Source organism: Aotus nancymaae, unplaced genomic scaffold (assembly GCF_030222135.1).
Source record: "Aotus nancymaae isolate 86718 unplaced genomic scaffold, 86718_ANA_hifiasm-v0.15.2.pri h1tg000003l, whole genome shotgun sequence".
NCBI classification, from domain to species: domain Eukaryota; kingdom Metazoa; phylum Chordata; class Mammalia; order Primates; family Aotidae; genus Aotus; species Aotus nancymaae.
The window spans coordinates 56,198,969-56,226,558 of NW_026988414.1; the positions used below are offsets into that span (position 1 = coordinate 56,198,969).

At 35.7% G+C, this 27,590-nt stretch overlaps 2 protein-coding genes across 12 annotated transcripts in view; one reads left to right on the forward strand and one right to left on the reverse strand.

Moving 5' to 3' along the window:
* PSIP1 (PC4 and SRSF1 interacting protein 1) overlaps positions 1-23,723 on the forward strand; it is a 46,135-nt gene extending 22,412 nt beyond the window's left edge. The window contains exons 4-15 of one of the 5 annotated variants that reach the window (XM_012453493.3): positions 1,189-1,293; positions 2,036-2,098; positions 7,774-7,870; positions 8,925-9,000; positions 13,702-13,930; positions 15,162-15,280; positions 17,889-17,944; positions 18,524-18,594; positions 18,794-18,895; positions 19,015-19,228; positions 20,998-21,109; positions 22,202-23,723. In XM_012453493.3, coding sequence (XP_012308916.2) covers positions 1,189-1,293; positions 2,036-2,098; positions 7,774-7,870; positions 8,925-9,000; positions 13,702-13,930; positions 15,162-15,280; positions 17,889-17,944; positions 18,524-18,594; positions 18,794-18,895; positions 19,015-19,228; positions 20,998-21,109; positions 22,202-22,262 — 1,305 coding nt within the window. In that variant the 3' untranslated portion in view covers positions 22,263-23,723. The other 4 variants (XM_012453494.3, XM_021675922.2, XM_021675920.2 and 1 more) reach the window with 4 other exon arrangements.
* Positions 1-27,590, reverse strand: part of SNAPC3 (small nuclear RNA activating complex polypeptide 3) — a 74,745-nt gene that overhangs the window by 7,102 nt on the left and 40,053 nt on the right. For 3 of the 7 annotated variants that reach the window (XM_064381436.1, XM_064381441.1, XM_064381416.1), the window contains one exon: positions 1,193-26,519. The gene's annotated coding sequence lies outside the window, so the exon portion shown is untranslated. Of the gene's footprint in view, positions 1-1,192; positions 26,520-27,590 lie in introns of those variants that run through there. The other 4 variants (XM_064381430.1, XM_064381427.1, XM_064381420.1 and 1 more) reach the window with 4 other exon arrangements.

Here is a 27,590-nt window from a genome sequence, read left to right on the forward strand (position 1 = left end):
TTGTGATTCCACTTTCCTCAGCCTCCCAAGGTGCTGGGATTACAGGTGTGAGCCACTGCACCTGGCCTGGCTTTTAACTTTAAACCTATAAATTTTATTTCTTCACATGTGCCCTGCTTTTTCTTACCTTGCAGAACTGTTGAGATACTATTCTATCTGGAACATATAAATCTTTCATTGATGCTCTAAGGCCACATTAAATGATCATAAGTGACTTTATTACCTCCCAGTACTTACTTGTTAATGGAGTCATTGAACCATATCTAGTTGTTTCTATACTTGTCTGTACCTGCTATAGACTATTATGTTGCCTCTGTGAACAAAAGGTTTATGTCCTGTGTGCCCAGCATGTACATGTGTGAGAAGAATAGATACTCACTTATTATTTGTTGAATGGCTGCATGGTTTCTCATCATTATTGCCTTGACTGTGTAATGGGAGGACATCTGTCTAAAGAGAATCGATTGTTTCCTGAAACTTAATGTCTTGGAATTTCTTTTCTATTTATTTATTTTTTTTGGAAACAGAGTGTTGCTCTGTCACCCAGCCTGGAGTGCAGTGGTATGATCTCGATTTTTGCTCAGTGCAACCTCTGCCTCCTGGGTTTAAGTGATTCTCCTGCCTCAGCCTCCTGAGTAGCTAGGATTACAGGTGCGCACCACCATGCCTGGCTAATTTTTGTATTTTTTAATAGAGGTGGGGTTTCACTATATTGGACAGGTTGGTCTTGAACTCCTGACTTAAGTGATCTGTCCTCCTCAGCCTCCCAAAATGCTGGGATTACAGGAGTGAGCCACCACACCTGGCTATGTTTTGTAATTTCTCTTGGATCGTTTGTCCTGTGATTGCACCTTTATGGTCTTGTTCATCCTTCAAATTGCTAAGCCTTGTCACCTATAATCTTGAAATTTTTTAAATTTTTATTATTTGAGTCTGCGTTGCCCAGGCTGGAGTATAGTGGTGCGATCATGTTTGACTATAGTCACGACCTCCTGGGCTCAGGCTGAGGAGGGAAGATCCCTTGAGCCCAGAAATTGAGGCTTCAGTGAACCATGATTCTGCCACACCTCCAGCCTGGGTGATAGAGTGAGACCCTATCTCTAAAAAAAGTAAAAGTAAATGAAAAATGGTATATATTGTTGGGGTAAAAATTTATTTTGTGAAATTAATAGAGTTGATTGCTCACAGGCAGCAACTAAACAATCAAATGCATCATCTGATGTTGAAGTTGAAGAAAAAGAAACCAGTGTTTCAAAGGAAGATACTGACCATGAGGAAAAGGCCAGCAATGAGGTATGTTCTATTTCCCTTAACATTTTAAACCCATTTTGTTTCAAGGAAGAAATAATGAAATGAGTTGGCCATGGCTAAGTAGAAAGTAATCTTTAAAGTACTTAAAAAGTGAATGAGAAAATATTTTAAGGCTTATTTCCCTGTGTAAATATTAAATACAGTATTGTTAAACAATTTATGCATCTTTTAATGCATACATGTTTTTATTTGAAGTTATTTTTATATGTAAAACATGAAGTCCAACTGTAGGGTGGGTAGTGTTAAGGATAGTTTTTAAAGAGAAGTGTTGTGTAATGGATGTACTGGAAAGAGCATGAGATTGAATTTTTTAAAACCTAGGTTGATTTCAAACTCTGTATGGTAATCTGTGAGTAAAGATTATTCATTTAGCCCTCCCAGGCCTCATGAAATGGTTGTTAGATGATCTGCAGAGTCCCAGCCATCCTTTAAAATTCACAACCCAAAAATTCAGAATTTAGTGTAGAAAAAGTAGTTTTATAAATTTAAATAGACTTCCTGGTATACTAGCAAGCTTGACTTTTATATTTGAACTGACAGTGGAAACGCATTTTTCTCACTCCATAATGTTAAGATATAATGTTTAGAATTTAAAAAGTCTACAGAGCAAAACAAATTTCCCCAGTGCTTTTAGTGAAACATGCTTGTGACTTTTAGTTTAAGAAGGTTTCTTTCATTCCTGGAATAATTTATTCAGTATTCAGTTTTCTTTTTTCTTTTTTAGGATGTGACTAAAGCAGTTGACATAACTACTCCAAAAGCTGCCAGAAGAGGGAGAAAGAGAAAGGTAATTTCACTGACTCACCAACCACAAGGATCTGAAAAGAATTTTTATTTTAGTTGGATTGAGGGAGAGTAGATATTATGAAACTTTAAATTTCACCTTTTATTTTAAACCTTTTAATTTTTATGGGTTATATTTTACTTGGCAAACTATCTGTGTTTCTTTTAGTGATACAGCACCCTTAAAATAACTTAAATGGTAAGGGAAATAAAATGCACCAGTTTTCATTCATTTTAATGATTCTGGTTCAAGTTTTCTCTAAAATGGATAGAAATATATACTCAAGGTTGTTGAGGATTAAATGATTTAACATATGTAAAGTGTTTATGCTAAATCCTGGTACCTAATACTACTAAGTGCTATATAAGTGTTTTCCATTATTATGTTGTTGTTATTGTTACTTCACAACATTGTTGTGAGAAATGAGTGTAAGTAACAGTGCAGGATTAGATACGTGGTTTTAATTAATGTGAAATTTTCCTTCCATATATGAAATTTTGTTCACACCTTTTTCTGACCTATTTATATCTCAAATTATTATTAAATACCAAAGATACAAAGAAAACTAAGAGTTCAGTATCTCATGAGGAGGTACACTGAAAATAAATAATTACAGTGATTTTTTTATCTGCTGTGCAGTATGGGTGGGAAGTGATGTGATAACCTTACGATTTTAAAATACAGGCAGAATTTTGTCAGGCAGATGAAGGAATTGGGAAGGACACATGAAGCGATTTGAATAGCATATACAGACACATAGAGGAAATTCCATTTCAAGCATTTTGAGGGTTGTATTTCAGTATTAACAGACCATAAAGTTCGAGAAAATGGGTCCCAAAAAAACCTGATGTTGTCATAAAGTCCTTGGAACTTAATAAAAGTGATGGGAAATGATTGAATAATTTTAAAATTTGGATGCCTCCTTTTAAACATTTTTTTAGGAGATGTGGTCTTGCTCTGTCACATAGGCTATATAGTACACTGGTGCAGTCACACCTAACTGCAGCCTCAAACTTGTGGGCTCAAGGAATTCTCCCGTCTTACCTTCCCTAGTAGCTGGGACTGTAGACTCATCTTGTTCTGTTGCTCAGGCTGGAGTGAAGTGGCCTGATCTTGGCTCACTGCAGCCTCCACCTCCTGAGTTCAAACAGTTCTCCTGCCTCAGCCTCCCGAGTAGCTGGGATTATAGGCATGCACCACCATGCTTGGCTGATTTTTTTATTTTTAGTAGAGACAGGGTTTCACCATGTTGGCCAGGCTGGTCTCAAACTCCGGACCTCAGGTGATGTTCCTGCCTCAGCCTCCTGAGTAGCTGGGATTACAGGCCTGAGCCACTGCACCTAGCCTAAATGTGTCATTTTTAAAAAAGCAGTGTGAAGGATGGGGATTGGATTGGGGCAGTGAGACCAGTTCACTGTAAAATTTGTTAAGAATTTTAGTACTAATTTTACTGGCCTTGGCATGGAATTGAGTCGTGAATAAAGAAGACAAGGTCTTTGTTTCCATTGAACTTACTTTTTCTGAGACAAAAAAATAAATATTTAAAATAGAGAGTTAATGTTTTGGCAACTTAGGCTACAAAAGTCCTTTCTAAGGAGTTGGCATGAGCCTGGAAAGACAAGAATCCTATAGCAGATATTTTAAGTGGTGTAGATGAGAGATGGGATTTAAGAGCTCTTTAAGAGGTTACGTTGATGGTTGATTAGAAGTGGATGGTAAAGGCTGGGGTGGGGGGTGGAGGGGGGCAAAATCTGAGGTGGCTCCAAGGTCTTGAATTGAATAACTAGTTATTGGGAGTGCAGAGGATGTTGCTTTGGGATCACAGGCATGGGTAAGGGGAAGGTGAAGCACCCTGGGAATTGGATTGAAGATAACATTGTTCTGGCACCAAAGAAGGAAAAGATGTAAGTTACGGATGCAGTCTCTGGCATGAAGATAGGGTAATAGATGAGGTCAAAGGATAATTGTTTATGGAGAGGATGCAAAAGCCAGAATCCTGAAGGAATATGATGGAGAGAGGGGAAGGTTGCTGTGCGTAATTATGGCTGAAAATGAACTGTCAAGGGAAGATCTAAGATGGTATCAAGCTAAACAGGGGGAGGAAGAATGCAGAATGAAGAAGCGGTCAGTAATGTCCTGATTTAGAGTAGGTTCCAGTACGATACTTGCCAAATAGGCTCCTCTAGGAGACTTTAAGGTGAACTCCATTTAGTCAAATGGTAAGGATGGAAACTAGATTAAGGGGCTAGAGAATAAGTGTTTAATGGTAAAGTTACACTATGCTTTTGAAATCTTTGAAGGAAAGGAGAATGTGGCAACTTATTAGAGATTTTCATGGCTAAGGGAAAGTGTTAAAATGACAAAAGACAGTAGATGCCTTAACACTTTCTCTTTGCGAAACTAGGAAAGATCAAAGATGTGGAGTCAGTATAAATTATTTTATGTAAGTATGTGATGGATGAGAGAGAATAGAGGGGACGTTTGAAGGAATTGATTTAACAAGGCGGAGATGGATGTTTCAGTCTCTTTTTTTTTTCTTTTTTCTTTTTTTTGAGATGGAGTTTCACTCTTTCACCCTGGCTGGAGTGCAGTGGCGCAGTCTTGGCTCACTGCAACCTCCACCTTCTGGTTTCAAGCGATTCTCCTGCCTCGGCCTCTTGAGTAGCTGAGATTACAGGCACGCACCACCACGTCTGGCTGATTTTTGTATTTTTAGTAGAGATGGGGTTTCGCTATGTTGGCCAGGCTGGTCTCGAACTTCTGAACTTGTAATCTGCCTGCCTTGGCCTCCCAAAGTGCTGGGATTACAGTGTGAGCCACCACGGATGTTTCGGTCTCTTTAACACTGAAGGGGAGGGATGGAGGAGGCAATGAAAATTTCTTGGAACACTAGGAAATTAAGGGAATTCTTTTCTACAGCCCTTTCTTTTTCTTCTCCACCCACATCAAAGCAAGACTTTGGATATGGCACAAGTCAGGAAGAATGGATTGACTCTTTATGTTAGCTGTTGATAGATAAGAAGGCCTGATCAAATAGGGTAAAGTGACTTTGAGATCTCAACTGAGATTGCATAAAATGAATGCATGTTTGTACAGTTGTTTTTTTTCATCAGGCCTCAGCAGCTAGGAATAATAGAGAAGGTAGAATTGTATAGTAACCTCTCTTGAGGATTTTTGGGACAGATAATGGCAAAATAATGATGTGGAGGACGTGCAAATGTGCTTGAATAGTAATCCCATAGAGAAGTCGGGGGGCGGGGGGCTTTTTAGTTAAGATTGGGGAAGGTGGTAGAGCTAGAAAGTGGGGTAAGAAATGAGGAGAAAATGAATTAAAGGGTTAGAGGTCTCAGAACAAGTAAAATAGAGAAGAAATAAGTCTGTAGTCTAAGAGTTTAGAATATTTGCATTTAGGATGTTTATTTAAGCATGTCCTAAGAGTAGGGGAAAAAAAGCTTTAAATGTGTATATTTCATATAAGTTCATTGGCCCTTTATTTAATAAAATACTTCTTATTCTTTTATTTTATTTTCATGAGGAATGGTTCTGACTTGCATGATTTTGGTATGATAGTCATGAACACATATGCATGGTAGGGCTGATCTCTTAGTATTGATGTTAATATATTTTTAATTATTTTATTATTGATGAACTTGTTACACTTATTGGTACCTCCTTAAAAGCCATCTCTTCTGCCTATCATTCTTTTTTTTTTTTGAGATGGAGTCTTGCTCTGTTGCCCAGGCTGGAGTGTAGTAGCAGGATCTCAGCTCACTGCAATCTCTACCTCGTGAGTTGAAGTGATTCTCCTGCTTTAGCGTCCTGAGTAGCTTGGAGTACAGGCGCCCGACTTATTTTTGTATTCTTAGCAGAGAGGGGTTTTACCATGTTGGCCAGGCTGGTCTCGAACTCCTGACCTCAAGTGATCCGCTTGCCCCAGCCTCTGAAAGTGCTGGGTGGGATTACAGGTATGAGCCACTGCGCCCAACCCTACCTATAATTCTTATTCAGTGTCTTGGTTTATTTCCAGAAAGTGTAAGTGAAGAGAGTTTTCTTTGTACCAAAGAATTGATCAGTTATAACTGAATTTTAGACAAATTATGCCCTCTTAACTCCTTAGTAGGAAAAGAGCTCTCAGTCTTGCGTTCTTAAGCTTTGTTACCTGGGGAGCTTTATAAAATCACTGATGCCTGATTTTCTGACTCAGACCTATTGAGTCAGGATTGGGGCAGGGCAGCTTGGTCTGTAAGTTCTTAAAATTCTAGAAATAAAATCTGAGCTAATAATGTTTAGGGAGGAATTTTCAGTGTTCTCTGAGAACAATTCAAGGGTTACCTTAGATGAGTTTTAATAATACTTTTAATATGCATCATTATGTTTCAGTTATTAAAAGAAATGTTTAAAAAACTAATAAAAGAAACAGGTACATTCTTAGAAGTGGAATTGCCATATAGTTTGTTTGTTTGTTTTTTTGTGGGGGACAGTCTTGCTCCGTCACCCAGACTGGAATGCAGTGATATGATCTCGGTCCACTGCAACCTCCGCCACCCAAGTTCCAGCAGTTCTCCTGCCTCAGTCTCCTACATAGCTTGGATTACAGGTGTACACCTCCATGCCTGGCTGATTTTTTTGTATTTTTAGTGGAGATGGGGTTTCATCATGTTGACCAGGCCAGTCTTGAACTCCTAACCTCAAGTGATCCACCCACCTCAGTTTCCCAAAATGCTGGGATTACAGGTGTGAGCCACCGGGTCCAACCCTATATGGAGATTTGCACATTCTATATTGCCAATACTCATTCATAATTATGCTCTTTCATAAAGTATCAGTTTATTGGTACCACCTTGTTGATCACTGAGAGTCAATGTATGAAGAATGATTCTCCACGTCCTTACCAACACTGGGCATTGTGTTTACAAATCAAATCATTGATGAAAAGGCAGTTTTTAATTTTTTTAATCAATGAGATTGGATTATGCATGTTTTTGAATGCTGTCTAGCTCTTAAATCTTTAGTGATAGAGTTAATGCTGAATTCTAAATAGTTAGGGGAGATGGGGAAGTAGCCCATCATCTCCTCCTTTGGTCTCTTTCCTCCTTTTGCAATTATGATCAGTACCAACTGCTGCCTCATATTTACATTTCGTTTCTAATCTGTGGTTCTTAACCTTTGTTCCACTCTAATTAAATCAATAATACTGATTCTCATTTGGGGCCATTCTCTCCAGGAGAGTCAGACCAGCAATCACCAAAGGGCATTAGAGTTTGCAAATGGTCAGGGGATTCCTTACTCTATGCTAATAAGAATAACTCCTAGAGAACTGTTAGGTAACAGTCTCAGTTTAGAAATAAAATGTGTCGATATGAACAAAGAATTAGAAATAGCAGTGTGTTAGTTGCAGTGTAATCACATTTTACTTTGGTCTCCATATTTCATCAAGAATATTAGCTTTATTTTTACAAATGACTTCATTTCTAAGAAGTGCATTTTTTAAAGAATTGTTCACTAGAGTTATAAAACTAAGTTTGAAGATGTTACTCTGAGTTGATTGTTGGAAAATAACAAAGATCATATAGAGGTTATACTTGAACTCACATTACCATAAACTGGCATATTTTTGCCATCGAATTAAACTTTGCTTACTATTTACTAAATAAGTTAATTAAATTTTTGTAATTCAGGCAGAAAAACAAGTAGAAACTGAGGAGGCAGGAGTAGTGACAACAGCAACAGCATCTGTTAATCTAAAAGTGAGTCCTAAAAGAGGACGACCTGCAGGTAGGATTACTGATGTTTAAATATCTGTTTGGCTTGTGATTAATATTACAGTCCATTTAAAGTGTTGCTGCCTCAAATAATTTGGAATGAAGTGAATAGGCGATTGATAATGTGTAACATACAGATTTCAAAGGAGATAAATGTGATGATTTGTACTCTGTTTCAAAGTATTTAAATTTGAAATAAACTTTGCTTTATCCCCATTATGTTTTCCCTAAATAGTGGTAAGAGAGGCTGTGGTGAGATTAAAATTATCATGAATAATGGGTTTATTTTACCTTTTACCTAAGAGTCATAAGATTTCAAAATGGAGTTATAATCAGAGAATGAGAAACAGCATTTTATTAAAGCCATTATTTTAAATTACTGTGTTCTTTGTTGATAGAGATTTTGATTTTTGCAATATGCAGCTCTTTTCAGCATTGCCTATTAAAAGTATTTTCTTAATTTGGCAAATTGGAAATGTTTTGGAAGGATTTTCCTAATACAAAGTAAAAAAAAAGGAAATTAACCAAAATTTGAATTTTTTTTCTTTTTAATAGGATTCTTACTGAAAATGGGGGGTAAGATAAGTAATACCCGGAAAAGGAAAAAAAAATTTATTTACATAATATTTTGGAATTTAATATTGCAGTGGATCAAATTAGTAGTATTAGGAAACTCAGTGAATTCTGATATGAATTTCCAAAGATATGTAACTACATAAGTAATATTATAATATATATTAATATTAAATATAAGTGCCACTTCCTATTCTAAAGTTGAATTTTGTGATATTACTGTTAAAACAATAGTGAAAAATGTTTTAAGCCCTCTCAGTCATAACAAGGACAATTTGAGGATTATTACTCTTTTTACCTCTTTATTAATTTTTGGTTGTTGCTTATTTTAACCGTGGTGGGGAAGTATTACTTTTAAAATTTAGAAATAATTGTATATGTAATAAGCTACTAGTATTCTTATATCGTATGTATCATTTCTAATCTTTATATCTGAGATTTATATCTTAAAGAGAAACTAGTAGTTACTGATTTTTTTTCCATGTGAATATTAGCTACAGAAGTCAAGATTCCAAAACCAAGAGGCAGACCTAAAGTGGTTAAACAGCCCTGTCCTTCAGAGAGTGACATGTGAGTTTATTTTTAATGTATAATTAGTTATGCAATAAATGAGACATTTGACTTTAAACAAGTACATATCTCTTTGCATTTTTATCAGTTTTCTCTTACAGGATGTTTGTTATTTTGCTCTTTGTTAAAATTATAGGAAAAACTGGAAAAATTTTGAAAAATAACAATTGGTAGAGGATGGCTATTTATCATCTCATTAATTTAAGACTTTTTGGTATATCAATTTATAAAGATACTTAGATCAAGGTCAAATATGTAATAGAGAAATTGGGCAAGATGGTATGTTTGAGGAACTTTAGTATATATTTGAAGCTATATCACGTTTTGTTTTTTAAAGATGTCGTTTCATTCTGTCGCCCAGGCTGGAGTACAGTGGTGCAGTCGCACACTGTAACCTAAAACTCCTAGGCTGAAGGGATCTTCCCACTTTAGCCTCCCAAGTAGCTGGGACCACAGGCATGTGCCACCACACCCGGCTAATTTTTTTGATGAGACTGATCTCGTCATCTTGCCCAGGCTGGCCTCAAACTCCTGGGCTCAAATTATCCTCCCATCTCATCCTCCCAAAGTGCTGGGATTATGGGCGTGAGCCACTGTGCCCAGCCTACTAATCTTTTTTTATCCCCTCCAGAATAGGTGCTTTATTTAAAAATAGGGTTATAATAATTGTTGTGTGTAAATTTAATTTTGAAAGCATTTTAGTGTAACTGCTCAGTTATCTGGGGAATTATGAGTGTTCTTTGGTTTTTTGCATTTTTCTCTTGCTGCCTTTTCTACTTGGCATCCTTTTTACTTTGGCTTTTTGGGGAATCTTTGCCAGAAGGGGAATAGACAGTATATTTAGACAAAGAGGGAAAAACTTTTTATGGCTGTTGTGTTTAAAGATTTGAAATGCTTAAGTGGGGTATGTCTGTAAGCATAGGTTTACATTGTTTTGAATGAACTGATTACAGAAAATTCTAATTGTAGAACACTATTAGCGAATTGGTCTGTTTCAACCAAAATATATTTAAAGAGTTTTATTTTACTGCCAGTCTGTATTTACTTTCAAAAATAGTGGCACATATTAACAATATATTGTATACTTCAAAATTACTAAGAGAGTGGACTTCAAGGGTTCTCACCACAAAATAAAAATATGTATGTGAGGTAGTATGTTAAATAGCTTGTTTAGCCATTCCACAATGTATCCATACATCAAAACATTGTGTCGCACAGCATAAATACATAAAGTTTTTACTTGTCAATTTTTAAAAATAGTGGCAGAAAAGTACAACATAGTTTAACTATTGTAGTGAAATTAAGAAATTGGGTACTAGGCTGGGTGTGGTGGCTTACATCTATAATGCTAGCACTTTGGGAGGCCTTGGCAGGTGGATCGCCTGAGCTCAGGAGTTCGAGACCAGCCTAGGCAACATGGTGAAACCCCATCTCTACAAAAATTAACAGGGTGTGGCAGCATGTACCTGTAATCCCAGCTACTCGGGAGGCTGAGGCAGGAGAATTGCTAGAACCTGGAAGGCGGAGGTTGCAGTGAGCTGAGATTGTGCCACTGCACTCTCCAGCCTGGGTGACAGAGACTCTGTCTCTTAAAAAAAAAAGAAAGAAAGAAAGAAATTGGGTGCTTAAGAGGTGAGTTTGCAGTTATTCTCTAGGAAATCTGAAATTCTGCTGGAAAATATTGTGAGATCCCTTTATTTTGGATATAATTAGTGTTCCCTGATTAGGTCCCAGTTTTCCCTGGGAGTATGCTTATCGCTTCATTTACTTTCATGGCTTTTGGCTGATTCCTCTGGAACTTCTCTACTTTTTCATTATCATCCTTTGTTGCATCTGAAAAGGTCTTTGGAAAATACTGCCCTCCTTATCTGTTCAGCAGCTTTCTCAGCCTGCTTTAAGACCATAGTGATCTGAGGGCCCAGCATTCCTTTTTAGGAACTTATCCTTATCTCACTTAATTTCTCTTGATGGGACTCTGGTGTCACTTTTGGTAATATACTTTTTGTATGAGTATTTAATCTGGTCAGGTTCCTATGCAATTATCTCATTCATAAGAGTTTCTCAGACATGCTTATCTTGAGTTTATAGGTTTTTCTGAGAAACCGTCCCTCAGGAATCATTTGTCCATCTTAAGGATTAAGGCAGTCCAATTTTAATTCTTAAGGATTGCAGCTATACCCTTTATTAGGTCTTTGACCCAGGCTATCACTCAATTTGAAAGTCCTACATCCTTCCTTGAAAATAGGCTAATCGTTTTTGAACACATCTCTTTCTTGAACACCATCAAATTTATCTTGATAACAGTCAGTTCACGCTACCAGTATTCTATTTTGAAACTTCTTCACCCAAAGCCACAAGTTCATTGAATATATTTTCTTATTTCTTCTACGGTCCAACAGTTTTACCCATTGTATAATAATGTATTAGGGTTTCCAGTTTCCCAACCCCAAAGCAAGTGATATATATTTTAGGTTTTTGGTCCTGATGTCAGTTTCTCTGTTAGTGAGCTTTTTCCTGAGGCAATGGACAACCCTAAAATAGCAGTAGCTTTTGCAATATTTCTTACTCATGCTGTACGTAGGCTGGGTGTGAGCTGTAGCTACTCTTGGCTGTGTATCTGGGCACACACTCACTAGAGTGTAGAACTGCACTGTATAAGCTCTTTTGAAACTTCTGCTCTTCACCATGAGAACAGCATGTATCTGTTAGCGTCTGCTTCTTTGCCATGGATACTGATGTGACACGACAGTAAAATAGAGCCCAGAAGAGGTAAAAACCAACTGACAATCCTCAGAAATGTTTGTTACAGCCCACTGAAGTATTTGGGGTTGTGTTTGCATTAGTCTTTGCTTATATTAACATATATTAAAAGATAAAGAAATTTACAAATATAACTTTGCTAATATCCCTTGATCTGCTAAAACGGGAAATTGTCACAAGTCTGCATTTCATGGAAGAACCACTGGAAAAGACTCATTGGTAGCAAGCAGTGATAGTCATGTTTATGCGAGTTATTTGCTTTGGTGCTATTAGAAAAACCTTGAAATAATCTTGTTTTATAACCTTAGGATAGATTTTTAAAATAAATGCCTCAAGTCATTTTTTAAAGACTAGCTGCATAGGTATCCCACTGTATATATTTTATAATTCTAAGATCTCTTCTATGTATGGATACATGATTTTAAAAACATTGTCATTTACTGTTTTGTACATATGCAAATATATTGGTAGGATACATTGTTAGAAGCAGATTTGCTGGGTCAAGTGGTATTTGTATTTTTAATAGCTGTTTCCTTCCATACAGTTGTAACATTTTTGGAAAAGTAATTGTCCAGTATTGTTTAAGAGACACAGAAACGCCTTTTTTTAAATATGACTCTGGTCCCATTTTTAGGAAACTGATTATTATCAAAATATTTACATCAGTGGAAGTACTGAAGAAAGCAAATAGTTTCACTTGCATGCTTTTACTTTCATTTATTAAAAGTACAGGATGGTTTTAATCTCATAGAGGCTAAAGTAAAAAAAAAAAAAAAAAAGGATGAAACCCATAGGACCATTAGAAAATAAGCATACCCAATGATAATTATGTAATAAGTTTCTAAAGGGGCAAAAGTAAATTTTTTCTTTTCCAACTTAATAGTTCTTAAGTGGTTAAGGAATCCCTTGTCTGTAAAGAGGTTTAATGGATTTGAAATTGAGGTATTGGGCTTGTTATTTGAACGTTTGCATCATCATTTTCTCATTTGTCAACTGGAAGGGGTTGAACTAAATGACATGAAGTCTCTTTGAGCTCTCAGATTCATTGATTTAATTGAATAATTTGTGAAAATCTTAGTGAAATTCTTTGGACAGTAAAAAGGTTATAGGTTTTTTTTTTTTAAGTTTTTAAAGACGGGGTTTCACCATGTTGGTCAGGCTGGTCTTGAACTCCTGACCTCAGGTGATCCTCCCGCCTTGGCCTCCAAAGTGCTTGGATTACAGGCGTGAGCCACCGCGCCCGGCCCTATGGTTATAGTTTTTAAACAGTTTGTTCAAGCTTCAAGTTGAAGTATTATAAAGGAATTGTTTTAGTAGTATATGAATCAACCACAGAAGTAATTAATGTGGTTAGCATTTGCATAATTTGATTCTCCTAGAGCCTATTTCTGTAGTACCAATTTGCATAAATATGCAGCAGTAATTAGGATTCTTGAGCAGTTAGGTAGTTTCTCGTTTTGTGGTGTCTGAAACTCAGTGGTGATGGGAATACTTAGGTGCTAGTCAGCACAGCACTGTCTGAAAACATGCTTAATTGGCTATATATTTACCATTATATGCTTAAGTTGGGACCCTTTTACCTTGCAAAGAATATTTCTTTGAGTTATAAAAGGACCATATTTGATTTTCCTTCACAATTCCATTTGTCCTAATGTGTCTACTTTTTAAACATAATTTATTCTTAGCAATACATAGAATTTAAGTTAATAAGAGCCAGGTATTTGCCCACCTTTTATCTTCTAATTTATACCAAAAGGATGTTCTGTGACAGAATTTCTTTCATGATTGGATAGTGAAGACACTCTATTTAACTTGAAGTTGTTTTAGATTTGCCTTTAAATAAAAAATTAATTATAGCTTACTGATATCTAAAATACTATTCACTTGACTGGGAGAATATAGTTGAATGACAAATACACATTGTTATGCTCTCTGAAATAGCATTACTGAAGAGGACAAAAGTAAGAAAAAGGGGCAAGAGGAAAAACAACCTAAAAAGCAGCTTAAGAAGGAAGAAGAGGGCCAGAAGGAAGATGATAAACCAAGAAAAGAGCCAGACAAAAAAGAGGGGAAGAAAGAAGTTGAATCAAAAAGGAAAAATTTAGCTAAAACGGGGGTTACATCAACCTCCGATTCTGAAGAAGAAGGAGATGATCAAGAAGGTGAAAAGGTATAAGTTTACATATATAAAATGGCTGTTCTATTCTTAGTTTACATATATATTTTTTTCTTTTCTATTTTTTGAGATGGAGTCTTGCTGCATTGCCCAGGCTGGAGTACAGTGGCGCAATGTTGGCTCACTGCAGCCTGTGCCTCCTGGGTTCAAGCAGTTCTCCAGCCTCACCCACCTGAGTAGCTGGAAATACAGGCATGTGCCACCATGACCAGCTATTTTTTATATTTTTAGTGGAGATGAGGTTTTGCCATCTTGGCCAGGCTGGTGTTGAACTCCTGATCTCAGGTGATTCTCCCACCTCAGCCTCCCAAAGTGCTGGGATTATTATAGGCATAAGCCACCGTACCTGACTGACCATTGATGTATTTCCTAATCTTTACCTAGTTTAAAAGATTGAATATTTTGAGGGAGGTCTATAACTGTCAGTGATAGTTGAACTGAATTTGTTTACCTTTTTGAATGGACTTGAATTAGCTATGTTACAAAGCATATTTGAAACATCCCTTTATTGTTCTCTTAATTTATCTTAATATTTTACAATTACAATCTGGAAATTAAATAAACAGTACCTTTCCAATAACTCCACTTGTCTAGAAAAGGTTAGGCTGTGTCCAGTGAATACAAATGTTAAAGGAGGTGGAATTTATATAGAGACTTTTGTTATTTACCCCAAAGAAATTCTTAACACTCTTCACGCCTGTTGTACATTTTATCAGTGGTGTGTAACTTTATTTGGAAGCCATAGTTGTTGGAAATCTTATTAAAACTGTGTATCCTTTTGTGTAGAAAAATAAAAACTTTGTGTATAGCCTTAGAGATTTACAGATCCAGGTCATGTAAATCTTTTGTTTACTTTTATCCTATTTTTGGCTCATTTCTTAGAAACCAAAAATTTTTAATTGGATACTTCGTGTAGTGTGCTCGTCACTACTCAAGTAAAATCACTGTGTAGAGAGGCAAACAGACTGACATACTTCATTTTATCGAAAGGATAAAATGCCCTTCTATAGCAGGGCAGAAAACAAGATGATTATTTCACAGTCTTTAATTAAATTTGCAGAGATAGGTGTAATTCAGAGGCTTTTTTTAGGTTGCCAACTTTGAGTATACATCCCTTTAAAAAAAAAACCAAAAACTAGCTGCTGCTTTTCTCCCAAGATTGTAATTCTGTAAGCACTAGTCACTGACTTTTTATTTAACTGAACCATCCTAATTCTCAAAACAGAAGAGAAAAGGTGGGAGGAACTTTCAGGCTGCTCACAGAAGGAATATGCTGAAAGGCCAACATGAGAAAGAAGCAGCAGATCGAAAACGCAAGCAAGAGGAACAAATGGAAACTGAGCAGTAAGTATTTTTTTTCCTAATTTTGGGTTCTTTTTAAAGGCTAGCATGGAATTTTTAAACAATAGACTTTCATTTTCCAGACTTTATGAAGCCTTTTGAAGAAGTGACTTTTCCCATGTGTTAGAAAAATCTTCAGTATATGATGATGATCTTATTTCAGGCTTCATTCTTTTCTGAGAGGATGAAATTGACTGAGGCAGTCACTCTGAATTATTTTTAAATTTAAACTGAAAGTGCAGATAGGATTTAATTGATAGTGGCTTTGCAGGAAGTATACACATACTCTGCCATTTATTTGCATAATATACGCATAGGAAGAGTGGTGAGAATATGCTGGTGGAGAAAGAATGCAGGAAATACCCTTTATTCATTATACCACCAAGCAGGCCTCATCCTAAAGACCAGCAAAAGTAACAAAAGCACATTTGGAAACCCAGGAAGCCGGTAAAAGTATATCTAAAGGCTGACAGGGTGTATATTATTATATATGTGCAATATAAATCAAATTCAAAGCTGTTTTCTCTTAAATTTTGATACTTAGAGACAGTACTTGCCATGGGGAATTTCTTTCCCCTCATTATATAATTTTATTACTAGAAGGAAAAGTAATAGCAATGATGAACAGACTTTGCGTCTTTATTACATTTGCTTTCCTACTCTTGTCACTTCTGAGTTCTTTCTCTGACATGCTTTTCTTTCCTTGTGAAGTGTCTTACATTCTGACTAAACTTTGTTTTGTTGTTGTTTAGTGAGGTGATTTTTAAAACATGCTCTAGGTCACTAAGACAAAGTTAATGATGAGCAGTGAAACTATTCTTGAGTAATTTTTACTTTTTATCTCTACATAATATATCTGTAAGCCAAAGTCTTCACAAGTACAGCATTTTACTCTGCTTTCTTAGTTTGGAGGATATACAAGTATTTTTAGCTGCTTGAGGGAGTAATTTAAATAATTTATCTAAAGCTCAGAAATATTACTCCCTCCAATCTGTTAGACTTTAAGCACTTCTGTAAATATTTAAGTTATTCTTTGTCACATCATTTTCTATCTTTTCACTGAAAAGTTGTTGGACTGTTTGTTGCTTTTGACTTGATTGTGCTCCCAAAATTAATATATAAAATTAGTTGTTACTTAGTATATGTAGCCCAGCTCCTCTTTAGTATCTCAAAGTTACCTTTATGTATTTCAGTTCTTTTGAATGTCCTCCAATGTAACTTTCTCAAATTCTAATATTTGTGTTTTCTTTCCTTCTCCTGTTATTACAAAACTTTGTACTTGGACAGTTTTGCTCTGTAAAGCATTTCAGATGCAGCTTGTATGAAATGCATTATGCAAAATAAAGTTTATTGTATTGTATTCCCAGCCAAACAACATGTAATCTACAGTAATAAAAAATATATCTCATTTTGGGCTCAAAGCATTAATCCAGTTACTGAAAAGAGAATACAAGTGGAGCAAACAAGAGATGAAGATCTTGAGACAGACTCATTGGACTGAATTTCCCCCTCCCCCCCTTGATGGAAGAATGTTCCAGATTCTAAATTGAGGACTTCATTATTAATGGCATTACTGTGTTATGATTGTTAACAAATTTCCTGTAAGGTACACACTACATACTAAGGTCGACCATCATTCCTGTTTTCTTTTTTTTAACCAAGCTTAAAATGAAGCTTTGTGTTTGAAAGTAATAACAAGCTCAGATGAAGATGGTGGTTGTACATTATTCATTTAGAAAATATAAAAATTCATTTTGTTTTGAAGCTAGGCATTAAACTGGAATAGCAGTTTTACCCCTGAGAATGGGGCCCTTCCCTTGACATTCCTTTGTTGTTTAATTCTTTAGAATCTTAATTGTTTTTTTTAATCCTGAGAGATTAAACAGTAATAGACTTGTTAAGAAAATGAAACTGTAACCAAAATTTTAAAATAAAGTTTTTTTTTTAAAAAAAAACCTGATTTTTAGATATTTTTTGTTCTTGTCTATTTGAATTGGTTCATAATATAACCTGAACTCTAAGCCAAGGTACTAGAAATTAAGATTTCAATTTTAAGTGGTTATTTTTGTGATTGACAATAAAATGATACCTTTTAATTTGTGAAATGTTAGTGAATGTTACTGGACATCATTTAAGTCTGATATATTGGCCAAAATTTTTAAAAGTATGGTATCTTAAGTCTAACTTTGAAGCTAACTACAAAACTCAATTATCTACTCTTTGGAGACATGGGCAACAATTAAATTGGTCTGTTTTAACATGCTGCTTTTAAAAATAATTGACGTAGAAGCCGTTAAATATTTATAGGTATTCTCTTCCCATTGTGGCCTGTTTGTCCAGTGACCCTGAAATTGGTCATTTACCAACACACTATTATGATGTCACTGAAAAGTTAGGTATGATTTAATTTAGCATGTTGATTTGAATTTTGTTTGTATTTATACTATGGAATTGCACAGTTCTAAGAACTACAGTCAGTTCCTTTGCAGTCTAGGCTATTGATTTTTTTTTAAGGAAAACATTTTTAGCTTTTACATAGGGATTGTGGGCATTCAGTAATCAGTCACACAAAGTTCCAATGTTTTGAAATATTTGTGTTAACATTTGATAGGCAGAATAAAGATGAAGGAAAGAAGCCAGAAGTTAAGAAAGTGGAGAAGAAGCGAGGTTAGTTATTTCACTTTCTAAAATGTATGAAATTACACATGGAAAGGAAGTTATATAGACATAACTTTTCATGTATTGGTTTTGGAATCATTTTATACTCTTATATCCGACAAATATACTTTTGCAGGTCCCTAACGGGCTTTATATAAATTGCACTGTAATATAAGCATAATCAGATAAACTTGCTTGAGTTGTCTTTATATTTAATGCTCATTAATTATTTGATGGTGTCAAATTTCAGTACACTTGCTGAAAGCTGGATGCTTTCCTATTTCAGACAAACCTCTTGGGAAAAGCAGGTGTTTAGGGAATGGAAAACAGAGGAGTTATTGGATGTGGACTATTCATTTTAGAAAAAAACACAGCCAGGTGGTGGTTTTATGCATTTACACTGCATGTTGTTTTTCTTACCCAGACACAAAATGGCAATAACTACTTGTTCTTAATTAAGCTATTTTGTGTATCTGTGAGATTACTAAGAACTTTTTTAAGTCCACTAATTCATTATACTTAGCCTGTATACAGAAATACTGATTTTAGAAAAACTGTTTACTGTTTTTCACATATTTTAATTTGTAGAAACATCAATGGATTCTCGACTTCAAAGGATACATGCTGAGATTAAAAATTCACTCAAAATTGATAATCTTGTAAGTGTTTAAGTTCATTTACAACTACAGAACTGCATTTATAGCTACATCCTTTATTTTTCTCACATGATCTTATATGTAAACTTAAAAGGGATAATTACTGGTTATTGTGCACTACCTTATTTTTTTTAAGTGATTTTTAGAAACAGATTATAAATGTTATAATTAACAGCTATGAAATTACTGTTTTGTCATGAAGGATGTGAACAGATGCATTGAGGCCTTGGATGAACTTGCTTCACTTCAGGTCACAATGCAACAAGCTCAGAAACACACAGAGATGATTACTACACTGAAAAAAGTAAGTGATTTCAAGTCGTGTAGATTCTTTGAATTTTGTCATTACTTCATTTAAAAATTGTTTAAATAAAAAATCAATTAGGAAAACAGTGATGATGAATATATATATTGTTTTCTCAGATACGGCGATTCAAAGTTAGTCAGGTTATCATGGAAAAGTCTACAATGTTGTATAACAAGTTTAAGAACATGTTTTTGGTTGGTGAAGGAGATTCCGTGATCACACAAGTGCTGAATAAATCTCTTGCTGAACAAAGACAGCATGAGGAAGCGAATAAAACCAAAGACCAAGGGAAGAAAGGGCCAAACAAAAAGCTAGAAAAGGAACAAACAGGTATGTGATAAAAATCCGACAATTTTATACCAGTTTTTAAACCATTTGCCAGGACTGCTTTTAAAAATTGCTTTGATAACGTAGTCTCATTGTTAACACCACAGAAAAAGCATATATAGGCAAAATGGTGAAAATGTGATGGGCTTATTAAGAAGGACTAAAGCAATGTGCATTCAAAAGAAAAAAATCATGTCAGTTTATATCAAAAAGAGACATCTGAGGCAAAAACCATTGATCATGAGGCAGATGACTCTGGAAAAACATTTTTAAAAAGCCATCCATCACAATGCCTCCTCATTCCTAGAGGACCCACTTCCTAGTTGCTCAGCTGCTTCTGATGTTTTCTTCTCACCTAAAAAATAAAATAGCGTATAGTAGGTAGCTTTTTAAATTAAAACACAGCATCATAGGTGGAGACTAAACCTGCCATTACTTCTTGTTGTTAACAGCTGATACAGGTATTCTAGTGATGCTGCTATGCTGCTGAGTTACCCTGAACAGACTATCTCTTTACTGTATTAATGCCATGTCATAATTTTTACTATTAAGTACTTATGTGTGAATAAGTTTTAAGAAAATTGCTTATTAGTAGCATATAAATTCAGTCAACAATGATAGTGCCAAATGACCAAGATTGTCCACATGGGTAGCTAAGATATATCTTTGCTTTCTAATGGTTCTCAGTGTACACACTTTCATACATAAAATTATTAAAATTGTGTGAAACTACCTTTAGGCTATGTATATAGGTGCAACATACGTGAATTTCATGTTTAGAGTTGGGTCCCAACCCCAAGATAAACTCACATATATGCAAATATTCCCAAATCCAAAACAATTCATTTATCTACATTAAATGAAAGTCTTTTAAAGCACTTAGATGTGTAGCATTTATGTAGAGCACTCAACGTGAGCTTCTGCTTTTTTGCTAAATTAGTATAGCTGAATCCTGCTAGTACTTATTACTAACAGTAGTTATTTTCATTTGTTTTAGCAAAAATTTGTAATGTACACAAATAGAAATAACTTTCCATGTCCCTGTCACTCAGCTTTGGCAGTTATTAGTATATGATCATTGTGCTTTTTGTAGGCCATAGCTTTCTCTGTGCCTCTCTTGAAAGTTATTTTACAACAAATTCCAGACATATTATTTCACTCATAAACATTTCAGAATGTATGTATGAAAGACTCTTAAAACAGAATCATAGTACCATTATCAGCTCCTCCAGTCTCGTTACTAAACATCTTCATGTCAGCTGCTTAAGGTGGAAGCTGACATTTCAAAAGCAGTTGGATGTTTTTTTGCCTTTTTGTTGTTGCTTTATTAGGGAATAATGGGTCCCCTTAAAAAATTATTAATACGACTTACAGGAAAGCCCCCTTTATTATGAACCAAAGTATCAATTAGGAAATGCTCCTTTAACACATTTTGTTCTTTTAAAGTTTGATTCACATTGCTTTTTTGAAGTAGAATAAATCAATATGCTAAGAATTGTAACACCCTGTAGTCTTCTTGGTAATAGTAACAATCAGAAAAATCAGATTAATAATCCACTTCCTGTACCCATAGAAACAGTTATCCTGCTTTTTATGATACCTTAGCTACCAAAAGATTCTGGTGGTGATCTTCTTTCCTGTTTTTTTTTTTTTGACAAAGCATGAAAACCCAATTCTAACATTCAAGAGAGGGCTGTATTACAATGTAATTTCAGATAAAAGACATCCGATTATTATTTTAACAGAGTTTTTCTATTGGATTCCTTCCCAAGGGTCAAAAACTCTAAATGGAGGATCTGACACTCAAGATGGTAATCAGCCACAACATAACGGAGAGAGCAATGAAGAGAGCAAAGACAACCATGACGCCAGCACGAAGAAAAAGTGAGGAATAGGTTTTAATGGGTCTTCTAGTGTTTTTCTCACTCAAGTTTTTAATCACAGTTGTGTTCCAGGGTTATTTTAATATAAGCAGTTATCTTTTGATCACTAAATTCCTGAATTCAGTAAGTTGGAAATAAAAAAGGCAGAAGACTAAAAACCTTTTATCTTCAATGACTTTGCCACTGAATTCAGTGGAATGGAGCAAGCTGGGAACCCACTTAAAGAAAATATTTGCCCCTGGACGACTTTTACTGAGATACTGTTAGTAATAACTTGCATTCACACTTTGTTGAATTGTGAGAGGATAATTGTGAAAAATTAGATGGAGAATCACAGGCTATTTTATAATACCCACCCTAAACAGTTGAAATCTTGGTTTGTTCCATTGTACATTTGAAGGACTTAGAATGAGGCATCCCTTCTATATCAACCTTTTTTTTTTTTTTGAGAGTCTTGCTCCGTCACCTAGACTGGAGTGCAGTGGCGCAATCTCAGCTCACTGCAATCTCCACCTCCTGATTTCAAGCGATTCTTCTGCCTCAGCCTCCCAAGTAGCTGGGATTACAGGCCTGCGCCACCATGCCCAGCTGATTTTTGTAGTTTTTGAATAGAGATGAGGTTTCACCATGTTGGCCAGACTGGTCTCGAACTCCTGACCTCAAGTGATCTACCCGCCTTGGCCTCCCAAATTGCTGGGATTGTAGGCATGGGCCACTGCACCCGGGCAACCTGTTTTTATTAATGTTTTAAAATATGTTGGTATCACAGATACAAAACATTCTCATGTTCTTTAAGAGAATTTACTTTTAAGCTAGAAATGATGAAAATGCTTGGTCCATGCACTTTTCCTGAGTTATTTTGCTTCATGTGCATATTACTTTGGGAAGAAGGTACAACATGGTAGAATACAGTTTTCAAGAAAAAAAAATTATGACTTTTAATAACAAGTCAAAAATAAATAAATAAATAAATAAATAAATAACAAGTCAAGTTTTTTTAGTTTAGTTGGTTTCAGTCTTTTCATGATTTAAAAAATTCTTCATCAGAAGAAAGTCCTAATTCCAGTTGTACCTTTCTTTCCCTTTTCTTCAGGCCATCCAGTGAAGAGAGAGAGACTGAAATATCTCTGAAGGATTCTACACTAGATAACTAGGTTGACATACCTGGAGTATAGAGAACACTTAAGAAGTTTGTAATGGTTTCCATTTGAAATAGACTGCTGAAAGTTTTAAATTTTTATAAGCATAGGTTTTGATGTTGAAAACTTTTGTGGGAAAAAAATCCCTTTCTCTTTGTTTTAAAGTAAACATTATTGCTAAGTGTACTTGTGCAGTATTAACAGCTACATTATACAGTAAATGTGAGGTAAAATCCATTGTTAAACTGCTTTTCCAGACATGGTTGTAGCATATTTTCAATTAGTGTGTGTATGTTATTGTGTAATTGATAGTAGAACAAAGTTACATTTTTAAAACTGCTACTTGTATAAACCTTTCCTCTCCCAAATACCGTGGGTTTTGTGCATAGTTTTTACAAACCTTGGATTTACCAGACTGTCTTTTCACTGTTTGTGGGTTTTGTAGAAGTTGAGCATTTTTATGGTAGATAAAATGTTACTTCTATACAAGTACTCACTCCCTTTTTATCAAAAGTTAACTTTAAACTCAGTCTACCTTGTGCTACATTATCTGGCTTCTTTGGAACAATGTATGGTCTGTATGGTTTTTTTTTTGTATGACAACTAGTTAACCAACTGACAATGAGCTGATTGACAATTCTACAAATTATAAAACTTCTTATGTTAATTTTTGAAGGTAATTTAGTTTTGTGGCTGGGCATTCAGGGAAGTCTTACGACTTCTCTGCGGATAACAGACTGGGTATATATAGGAATGAATCTGGCTTTAGGGTTAAATCATTTAAGGTCATTTTACAGGCAGGCACTAGTAACTAAAACTGGAAACTAAAGTTTATTATTTTTGAGAAATGGCTCAAGTTTCTATGTTGTTAAAAAATCCTTTAGGAAGTCACCAAATAATCGTACTTAATTGGAAGAAAAAAATCCATGATGCTTACACAGTAAATATAAATAAATGCTATATAAGGAAATTTGCCTATTTGAAAGCATGGCTATATTAGAAGTTTCATTTTCATTTCTAGATTCCAAAAATACAAACATCAGTTGTTCCAACATAGTACTTTGATAGTCTGTACATTAACATGTATGGACGAAATCAGGGTGAGACCAATGTTACAAAATTTAAGGGTATGTTAACTAAAGGGATAGCATTTCTAAAATATTTTGAATATTAGGTCATTTGGCATTTTTCAATAAGTAGGCTACTTCTCATGTTTTGAAACTATATGAATATGGAAAAAATGGCTTAGGAGCAGCATCTGTTTATGACATTGTATGGTTAACCCTCTGGGATAACTGTTTTCAATTGTTTTTAAGAGGTCTTACAGTGGAACTAGAATCATTGTTTTGAGAGAACTTGCATATATACCAGTCATTATCTGTTTGGTCCGTATACAGTTTTAACTTAGATTTATTCTAGTTAAGCCATAAGTTTCAATGTGTAAACTTGTTTTGATTAAAGAATTTTTCTATCAAACTCTTCTAGTAAATTACTTTCTTGTTATTTACAAGAGTAAGTGATGGAATGCTGGGTTTGCTGCCAAGGAAATTTCTTAGTTAACTGGTCACAGAGGCTGTATTGTTTTGGGAAACAACAGGGTAACTAAACAGTACGCTCCAGATGATAAAAATAAAGGAAATGTTATTTATCTTTTGTTCACCCTCCCTTTTTTCCCATGACCCACCAGATCTATAGTTTTACCAAGAAGCCATAGAATATTCAACTTCTAGAGATACAGCATCATTCTCATAATTCATGTCTGCTTGAACAGGCTGACCCTGCTCTAACTAGTTGATGTATATTCACTTCAAGCATTATTGCCTTTTCTTTAATCATAACCCTCAAGAAATTTGCTTTGTCATAGGCTGGTTTACAGATAACTATCATTCTTAGAACTCTTGATAATTCATAGGAATTAAGAACTTTCAGGATCACTGAAATGTTCATTGGCTCAATTTAAGTTGTGCCTGTGGTCAAAACTCCACAATTCAACATGGTACCAAGAGATAATTTGGAGATAGCCCCCCACCCAAAAAAAAGGTATGTATAATAGGTAGTTTTAACACCTATTTTGGGCGTGTGTGTGTGTGTGTGTGTGTGTGTGTGTGCGCGCGCGCGTTTTGATCAATGGATAAAAGTCATACATCAGCCGAGCACAGTGACTTCACGCCTATAATCCCAACACTTCAGGAGGCCGAGGTGGGTGGATCATGACGTCAGGAGTTCGAGACCAGCCTGGCCAAAACCCCGTCTCTACTAAAAGTGCAAAAATTACCTGGCCATGGTGGCATGTGCCTATAATCCCAGCTACTTGGGAGGCTGAGTCAGGAGAACTGCTTGAACCTGGGAGGCAGAGATTGCGCCACTGGACAGCCTGGGCAAAAAGCAAGACTCCATCTCAAAAAAAAAAAAAAAAAAGTCATACATGACTGAGCAGAACTGATTGTTGAAGTTTTCTTAGCTGCTTGGAGAAACTGCAGATACATCCATCTGAATCTGAGAACTTATTGGACTTGGTATGTGAACAATTGGAGAGAAGCATACACTTTATAATTACTCGTATATCCAGTGATTGTCAATAATACGATGCTAGATTTTGCTGATACAGTACTGCTGTCTATGTTCCTACACATGTACACTTACCTGGTTACAGATGTCAGGTCAAGATGAAGTCTGCCTCTAATCCTGTATAAACAAAGATTTTCTGTAGGGTGCTGTGAGGGCTTCGCTAACTTTATTTTGTCCCATTGACCAGAGAAAAGATGCTCTAATGGAAATAGCAAACCCGTATCATTAAACTCTTTAGAAACAGAGAAGCTGGTGTAATAGGCAGAAATGTGTTTGTGTTGTGTAATTCTGCAACACGATGTTAGAGATGACTGACCTTTCTCCCAGTAAAATTAAAATGTCTAATTATCCTTAAACAGGACTGAGGACTGAAATGTTTGTTTAAAGAAAGAGCTTTTGCTTCTCTCACTATACTGACTTTTGTCGATGTGCGTCCACTATTATATAAAAGTCAAATTCAACCACCAAGGAGGTTGACGGACATGTTCATGACAACATTTTCACATCTGCCTATCTTCATTAGATGTTACATGTAATTTGACAGGCATGTTATATTTGATTGAAATAAGTATAAAGAAAAGCTGTCTTGAAAAAAGAAAAGCTGTCTTAAATCAGGTTTCATAGGTCCAGAAATTTATACAAAGTTAGGGATTTCTTTGGACTTGAACTTGGTGAGATACCTGTATAACTGATAGATAATAACACGCTGGGTGTGGTGGCTCAAGCCTGTAATCCCAGCACTTTGGGAGGCCGAGGCGGGTGGATCACGAGGCCAAGAGATCGAGACCGTCCTGGCCAACATGGTGAAACCCCGTCTCTACTGAAAATACAAAAATTAGCTGGGCGTGGTGGCGTGCGCCTGTAGTCCCAGCTACTCGGGAGGCTGAGGCAGAATTGCTTGAACCGGGGAGGCGGAGGTTGCAGTGAGCCGAGATCGTGCCACTGCACTCCAGCCTGGCGCCTGGCAACGGAGTGAGACTCTGTCTCAAAAAAAAAAAAAAAGATAGATAATAACACATGGGCAAACTGTGGGAGTAACCTGGTTGGTTAACTTTTCTCCTCAGTTTCACTAGGAAACGATAATAGGTACCCGAGTCTTTGATGAAAAAGTTAGCCCTTATTAAGAACTAGTAGACTAACATTCTCAAATAATAAAACAAGAATCCCAGTAGCACAAATGTTTTAACTGGCATATTTCTTCTTTGTCCTGGAATAATGCCTTATGGCAATAATTAACTTTCTGGAGTTTGGTGTTTTGAGAGTATGAAATGAAAATGAATAAAATGTCCTTGCATATTCATGTAAGACCTATAAGGAATGCAGTATTAAAAAGGAATCAAAACTTTTACCTGTGGAATTTTAGGGTTGGGTAAATCATTTATCTTTATGATTTGCCGGCAGTTACCAATCTGCTCAATTTAGCACTGTTGTATACAAGAAAGTAAAAATTTAGGTACAACTCAACCTCTGAGTTCTCTATACTGATCTGTGTATGGACTGAATCAATGAATGAGAGCACTAGACATACCAGAAACAAGTGCTTGTCATCTCCAAGCCATGGACTTAACTGGATATGTGGCATTTAAGTCCATAAAACATACTTCACTGTCAATCTTTTAAACATATAGGCTTATAGGTTTCGTCACTTTTCCATTTATATGATGTCTGTTCTTAGCCATCCAGATAGTCAAATTTAAATACAACCTAGGAGAGAGAAAAATTTATTTTAAATGATGCATTTAAAATCTACAGTATTCCTAAAAGTTTTTTAAACAGTATTAAATTTTCCATCCATAAAGGTTTCCAGAAAGTATTTGAATATAGATAGCTATAAATTTATCTGATGGTCTAGACCTGAGAATAAAAAGTTTCTTTTGCTGGGTGCTATGACTCATGCCTGTAATCCCAGCACTCTGGGAGGCCAAGGTGGGTGGATCACTTAATGTCAGGAGTTCGAGACTATCCTGGGCACATGGTGAAACACTGTCTCTACAAGAAAAAAAAAAAATTAGCCTGGCATGGTGGCATGTGCCTGTGGTCTCAGCTACTCGGGAGGCTAAGGTGGGAGGATCACCTGAGCCTAGGGAGGTCACGGCTCCAGGGAGCCAAGATCACATCACTGCACTCCAGCTTAGGTGACAGAGTAAGACCCTATTTCAAAACAAAAGTTTAAAATTAAAAGTTTTTTTTTTTTTCTCAGAATAAGATGAGAACAACTAGGATTATTAAAGTGAGGGGACCAGAAGAACGGAAGACCTGGACCAGAAAAACTTTTCTTTTTGCTTACAGAATATTAGTATCTATCCAGTAGTACCATTACTGAAGAATAAGTGAGCCAGAGCTCGCAATCAATAAACATCTTGATTTTTCCATGTCCTCACAGTCATATGAAATCTGCTATTGTTTTTTAAATCATGATATTAAATTGACATATTTTCAATTTATAGCATTCATAAAGCTTTTATCAGAAAATAAAGCTTCAAGTTAATGTTATTTCAGGAGTTAAGAGTACATACTCAAGATCTTTTTACATTAATTATTCATAGTCTTATTAACATGTCTGTGTACCTAGTTTCCTTCAAAACAAAACCTAACATTTCTAAATAGCACACTACAAATTACCCCAAAGCAGCCAGGCACGGTGGCTCATGCCTGTAATCTCAGCACTTTGGGAGGCCGAGGTGGGAGGACTGCCTGAGGTCAGGAGTTCAAGACCAGCCTGGCCAATATGATGAAACTCCATCGCTACTGAAAATACAAAAATTAGCTGGGCAT